At 52.5% G+C, this 6,085-nt stretch overlaps 1 protein-coding gene across 1 annotated transcript in view; it reads right to left on the bottom strand.

The window, feature by feature from the left end:
- The window catches only part of RASSF2 (Ras association (RalGDS/AF-6) domain family member 2), a 5,965-nt gene extending 2,441 nt beyond the window's left edge, over positions 1–3,524 (bottom strand). Inside the window, exons 1-5 of the mRNA XM_010011723.1 lie at positions 3,466–3,524; positions 2,288–2,363; positions 1,998–2,149; positions 1,533–1,621; positions 1,265–1,267 (exon numbers count right to left, since the gene is read on the bottom strand). Of these exons, the coding sequence (XP_010010025.1) occupies positions 1,265–1,267; positions 1,533–1,621; positions 1,998–2,149; positions 2,288–2,363; positions 3,466–3,524 (379 nt within the window). The remainder of the gene's footprint in view (positions 1–1,264; positions 1,268–1,532; positions 1,622–1,997; positions 2,150–2,287; positions 2,364–3,465) is intronic.
- Between the last annotated feature and the right edge of the window lie 2,561 nt (positions 3,525–6,085).

The raw sequence follows: 6,085 nt of genomic DNA, 5'->3' as shown, positions 1-6,085 counted from the left end.
TGCTGGAGGAGCTTTAAGGTCCTTTCCAACCCAAACCAGTCTGGGGTTCTGTGATTCTATGACCAGGGGCAAGGAGGAACCCCCCAGGGTCCTATCCCTGCTGTGAAATAGCTGCTGGGAATCCCCCCATGGATGCGAAAGTTCCCATCCCAGACATACGGCCCCACAAACTGCTCAGCACAGATTTAAACCACCAGTTTAAACCATGGTAACTGCTGGTTTATTCTCCCCCAGCTCTTAAAGGTGGCTATTAATTCATAATGAACTGCTTAAGTCCAGGCTGTTACCTGGATAAAGCCTCTTCTCCCGGGAGCTGGAGCATCTTTACTTGCTTTTTCATTATCTAACTTCTGTATATTTCTCTTTTCCTTTAATGAGAACAGGCAAACGAGGCCAGTGCTTCAGATCTCTGTGTGAAAACTGGCCTGGCTCCAGATTATTATAAACCAGCTCTTCATCCATTTTTAATGAACCTCTGGGGCTCAGGCTTGGATGTTTTCATTCCAAGCATGTCTGCAGCAAGACAAATCTCTCCTCTCTAGATGCACACCACAGGCCACAGTGACTAAGCACTCAGGAGGAGCTGGGCACGCACATTATGCACTGATTTTAACAGGCTTTTGGAGGAGGAAATGTAATAAAAGAGTTCTTTCTTATGCATTGGCAGAGGATGAACATCATCAGGCTGAAATAGCTGCTGGGGTAGTTCTATGGCGCGACGCGGGGCGGGTATCACCAGGGCAGGCTTGAATTAAGGAAGGGGGGGGATAAGTGTTGTGTGTGGAGAGGTCACAAAGAGAAAGGGGAAAAGCTGGAGGATGAAGGATGGGGCAAAGGGTTTCATGGATCAATGAGTTTTTCACTTCCCGAGCCAGGAAGTGGATGAGCATCCCGGAGCTGGAAGGATTGTCTGGTTCGTCTCGGTTTGCAGGGTGTATTTCCATCAAAATATCACCCCCTCCCCCCCAAAAAATACTTAAAAAAAGCCAGGAACACTTGAAAAATGCCCTGATTTGGTGGGAAAAATGCATAAAGCCGTCTTTCCCAGTGGGAATTGCCAGTGAGATGCCTTGTGCTGCCTTGTGCTCCAAACAAGGGGTTAACGAAGCGCTGTCTGATGGGCTCTTCCCCCTCCATAAGGAGGAGAAACCAGGGAGGGGGAAACACTTTGCAGCAGTGTTGACTTCCCCATGGCAACGGCACTTCCCAACAGCCCTATTCTTCTTCCCTAAAAGCAGAGCCTCCGGGAAGGGGAAGTGCCGACATCCTTTTCCCAATGATCCCACGAGGCTCTTAGCTCCATCCCCCTATTTCTGTCCAAGCTCCTCTTCAGCACATCCCTTCCCTGAGCAAAATCCCTTTGGGAGGGTTTCGGCCCATTGGGGCAATGGCTTAAACGAACCAGGGGGAGGATGGGACATGGTTGCTGGAGACAATAAATGCCTGGTTTATGTTTTCTCCAATGAAACTGGAGCATAAAGCAGCTGCTCCCAACTCCCAGCCAAATCCATCCGGATCCATGCCCGGCTCACCTGCGCCGCTCCGGGGAGCATCTGTGTTTGGCACAGCCTCTGCATCCGTGACCTGGATGTCTGGCAAGGTGCTGGGCTTCAGCACGGACCTGGCAGTGGATAATGATGGGTGCTCCGTTAGCAAAGAGCTGCAGCAGGAATGAGAACAGGGGTGATTTCCCTTTTAAGCCCCCACGCGGCTGTTTCCAGCATGGAAGCAGCCTGTTCTCCCTTGGATTTGGCTGATAACCATCCCTGCAGGGTTGAAGCACAGGGTAGTTGCAATATAAGTCCCAAATCCCACTCTGTTCCGCTCCCAAAAAGCCCTTTGAAGGCTCTTATCCCAGCTGCCCTTCCCAAGAAGGGATGCTGAAGCCCAAACCTGCCTTTTAGCAAGCTCCAACACCCAACCTGCACAAGCAAAGCTGAACCTACCCCTTTTCCCCTCTTTTTTCCTTAATTCCATGGTTCTCTCCCCACGCTCACCCATGGGCTCCCAGGTTGCAGCCCGAGTGCCAGGAGGAGGAGGATGGCGGAGGGCGGATGCGCTGGTTGTCATCCTGCATCTGCAGGCGGATGGGTCGCCGCAAGCCCCAGGAGATGTTCAGCAGCCCCTCCACGATGAGTTCACCTTCCTCCTGCATGAGAGACGGGCAGCTCAGGCTCCGAGACACAAACAGTGAGAAACAGGACCAAGAAACGATGGGTTTAGTGTGAATCAAACCCAATTTCATGGGTTTTCACTGCTGGGTCCCTGCCCCGGGGGGGGTTCTTACCTCCCGGTGCCGCAGCTGCAAGTTTTGCCCTTCATAGTAGATGTTGTACGTCTTCAAGTGTAAAAGCAGCTCATTTCTGAGAGGAAAAATGGGAAAGATGCTCAGAAGAGGGGTGGAGGAGCAGGGGGGGACATTGCAGGCACCGCGCGGTACCCCTGGGCTGGCCGGGGGGGACTGTGGGAACGTGGGAGAAAGCAGGAATTGCTTCCAGGGTCAGGCTGGCTGATGAATGTGCATCACTGCTGGGGGACCTGAACCAGCTTCATTTGAGGCAGATTTGGGTCTTTCGCTGCCTTTAGACATGCCTTTTTGGGGGTATCCACTGTAGGCTCAACCCTTTGAGGGACAAGCTCCCTGCAATCATAACCCTTGTGAAAAGACACAACAAAACCTGTCAGACCTCAGGGGATTTGGTCACAAGGCTGGAAAAAGCAGTGTATTTTCGGAGCACCCAAGCCCTTGGGTCATGCTGGAGTCACAAGTTACCACAGGCGACTTCACCACATCAGTCCTCACTCCAGAGCCTGACCTTGAGCTCAGATTAAGCCTGAGCCCTGCTCCAGTTGCAGATGAATAATGAACAGTAAAAACAATCATTCAAAGTCAGCCATTCCCAGTGCTGAATCCCGGGAAGCGATGCCCCTGGCATTCCGTCACAAAGCTGACCTTAACTCAGCTGGGGGGCTGATGGAGTTGGAGGATGCTCAGCACCAGCAGATCAGTTTAATAAGCACAAAGCACAGGGATTCAGGGTTTGGAGGAAGATAAAAGAGGGGGGAAATAGCACAAAGCTGCTTTATCTCCCTAAAAATCCTCCTTGGAATTTAGGAAGCATTTTACTTCTTTACCTAAGCACAAAAGAGCTATTCCTACTGGGGACTTCTTCAGCAAAACCTCTATTTCATAAACTCTCTAAAGTGTTTCACGGTTTATAGAAGCATTTGGCCACGCTCCTAAGAAAAAACATCTCAAAATCCCATCAACAACCCCATTTTTTAAAGGAAATTGCCATTTCTTGCCCCAAAATGGCTTTTTCCATCCAAATCCAACCAAATCGAGTTAAATCCCAGGGTCACTCCACTCCTCCCAGCTCAAACCCGCCTCGGAATATTGCAGTGAACTCCCCATCTACCAGCACTGACGGTGTTCCCGTGTCCCAGCCCTGCCAAGCATCTTACTTGGAGATGTATTTGTCTTTCCCGCAGGGAACTGGGTACTCGCCGCCGCCGTAATCCATCCTCCTGCTCTTCTTTCATGGGAGCTGAATTGCAAAGAGGGAGGAGAGAAAAGCACCGGCGTGAACCGCCCCGATAGCGCATCCCTGGTGCGCGCCCATGGAGATGGGGGCAAAGGAATCAAGTGCCTTGGATGTGGGATTGCTCTTGGGAAAAAGGCTCCGGCGGATGCAGCCGCGGGGGAAGTTTGATGTGGCTCCTGTGGGAAAACTGATGGGAATGAGGGAGGGGAAATCAGATAAGGGGAGAGGTGGTGCAAACTCACTGAATATTTAATCCCAGCGGGGATACACTTACGCTGACATTTGCATTTGGAGCATCCACAGACTGTCCCGGCAATGCCAGACCTGGAAGTGGGAGGGTTACCAGCAGGATTTGTCCCTTTTCCGCCTTTATTTTAACTAAGGTTCTGCTACAAAGCTGGATCCGACTGGATTCCTCCTTGTGCCACCCCCAAACCAGGCAGCAGGCTCAAGGGCTGGGTCCTTTACCTTGGTTTTAACAATGCTGTTCCCTCCAGTGCCAAATGTTCCTATTTCTCTTCTACAAACACTCGGAACCCCCCTCCCAAAATCCCACCTTGGGAAAAGCCCCGGGTTAGAGCATGAGGGTGATTGTTGTGCAACAAAGTGGGATTAAAATGAGATTTCATGTGAAACCCTCAGGGTCTATCGGGAGCTTGGAGCACTTTGGGAATAAGGCACTGGAGAGACCTGGAAGTGCAACATGAGGGTGGTTCTGAGCGATGGGAAAGGGCATCTCAGGTCATGCTTTTCCTTGGGTGTTTGTGGAACTCCTACAGACAGGCTTTCATCTTCCCAGGGTCTCTTCCCTCATCCCCAAAAGAGAAACCAAGGCAAGAGAAGAGCATTTGATCTGCAGAACATTGTTTTCTTCCACCTCCCTCTTCACCACGTGCTTCCTCCCCATCCCCTCGGAAACAAGCCTGTTTTCCTGCAAACCCAATCCCACAATGACATCCAGGCGGATAAATGACTCAACCAAACCTGTGTTGGAGGAGGGACCTTCCCCATAACCTCAGCACAGCAGCGACTCCTGCTTCTTACCCCGCGCTTTGGGATGGATCCCAGCACATAAATCCTATGCAACAGCAGAACTATTGTGTTACACCATGGAGGAGGTTGCAAAAGCAAAGCTGGTGTCTCAGCGGGCAGAAAGAGGCAGGGGAAGGGCAGGAAATGGGCCCAGCCCCGCGGCTCCAGCTCTGCCTGGGGAAAGCAGAAGAGAAACCCGGAGCCTAAATAAACTCACACTTTGCGGCGGAAAAGCTGACAAAGCTTTGGGTTTCCTGAGGAGCCGTGTGAGCATCCCACAGGGCAAAGCGGCACCAACCTCCTCCTGCGGCCGCATCATCCATCCATGGAATCATAGAAACAACCGGGTTGGAAAAGAGCTTTAAGCTCATCAAGTCCAACCGTTTCCAGCACTGCCAAGGCCACCACTAACCCACTGAGGCCTCGGCTCCACGGGCTGTGAACACTTGCAGGGACGGTGACTCCAGCCCTGCCCTGGGCATCTTGTGCCAACGCGTGAGCACCTTCTGGGCAAGGAATTGTTCCTCAGCTCCAGCTAAACCTGCCCTGAGGCAGCTTGAGGCCGTTTCCTCTTGTCCCATCCCTTGTTCCTTGGGAGCAGAGACCAGCCCCCTCCTGGCTCCATCCTCCTGTCAGGCAGTTGCAGAGAGCGATCAGGTCCCCCCTGAGCCTTCTCTTCTCCACACTAAACCCCCCAGGTCCCTCAGCCCTTCCCCATCACACTTGTGCTCCAGGCCCTGCACCAGCTCCGATGCCCTTCTCTGGCCCCCTCCAGCACCTCAATGTCTCTCTTGCAGTGAGGGGCAGGGAATAAACCCAGTAATAATCATCAGAAATTATATCAGGAGGGGATGTGCTGCCAGTTTTGGGCTGGATGTTGCAGGGACCTGAATTTGGGCGTTACCAGATGTGAGATACAGGAACGGTAGAAATAAGCATCTCGCTTGTGGATGCCCCTGAAAGCGGATGAAGCAGCTTTGGGGAAGTCACCGCTGCGGCCCCGCTGCACAGAGGGAGGGTGAAATGACACATGAACCGCCTGGCTCATGCAAAATGGGGCCAAAAATACCAAAGTGGATGAAAACCGACCCCCTCCAGCAGCACATCCCTGGGGGGAGCCTTTGGTACCACCGTGGCGATACAAAGGAGTGAAGCCAAAGCCCTGGTTCTCTCTAAGAGGATGTTGGGGTGAATCCAGCTGGGAAAACACACTCACGTTGGGCTGAAGGGGAGCCCCAAAACACAGGTTCATCCCCCAGTGTTGAGGAGCCCGGTTTCCTGTTTACCACCACCTTCACTCCGACATCACATCCCCTTCTGAGCAGCCAGAAAGAAGCAAATTCTTCCTTATTTGGGTTCTGAGAGCACCAGGCTGGGGGTGGAAGGGGTTGGGGATCCCCACACAGAGCCCAGCCACCGCCGTGCCCCTGATGTGCTGCCGTGGTTTGCCAAAAGGCTGGAAATGGCCCAATAAAAGGGCTGGAGACACGTGAACTGCCCAACCTGTT

The sequence above is a fragment of the Nestor notabilis genome, unplaced genomic scaffold, assembly GCF_000696875.1.
Source record: "Nestor notabilis isolate BGI_N333 unplaced genomic scaffold, ASM69687v1 scaffold20033, whole genome shotgun sequence".
In the NCBI taxonomy this organism is placed as follows: domain Eukaryota; kingdom Metazoa; phylum Chordata; class Aves; order Psittaciformes; family Psittacidae; genus Nestor; species Nestor notabilis.
Note: the sequence above shows the minus strand (reverse complement) of the source record. Positions and strands in the feature narration are given on the sequence as shown.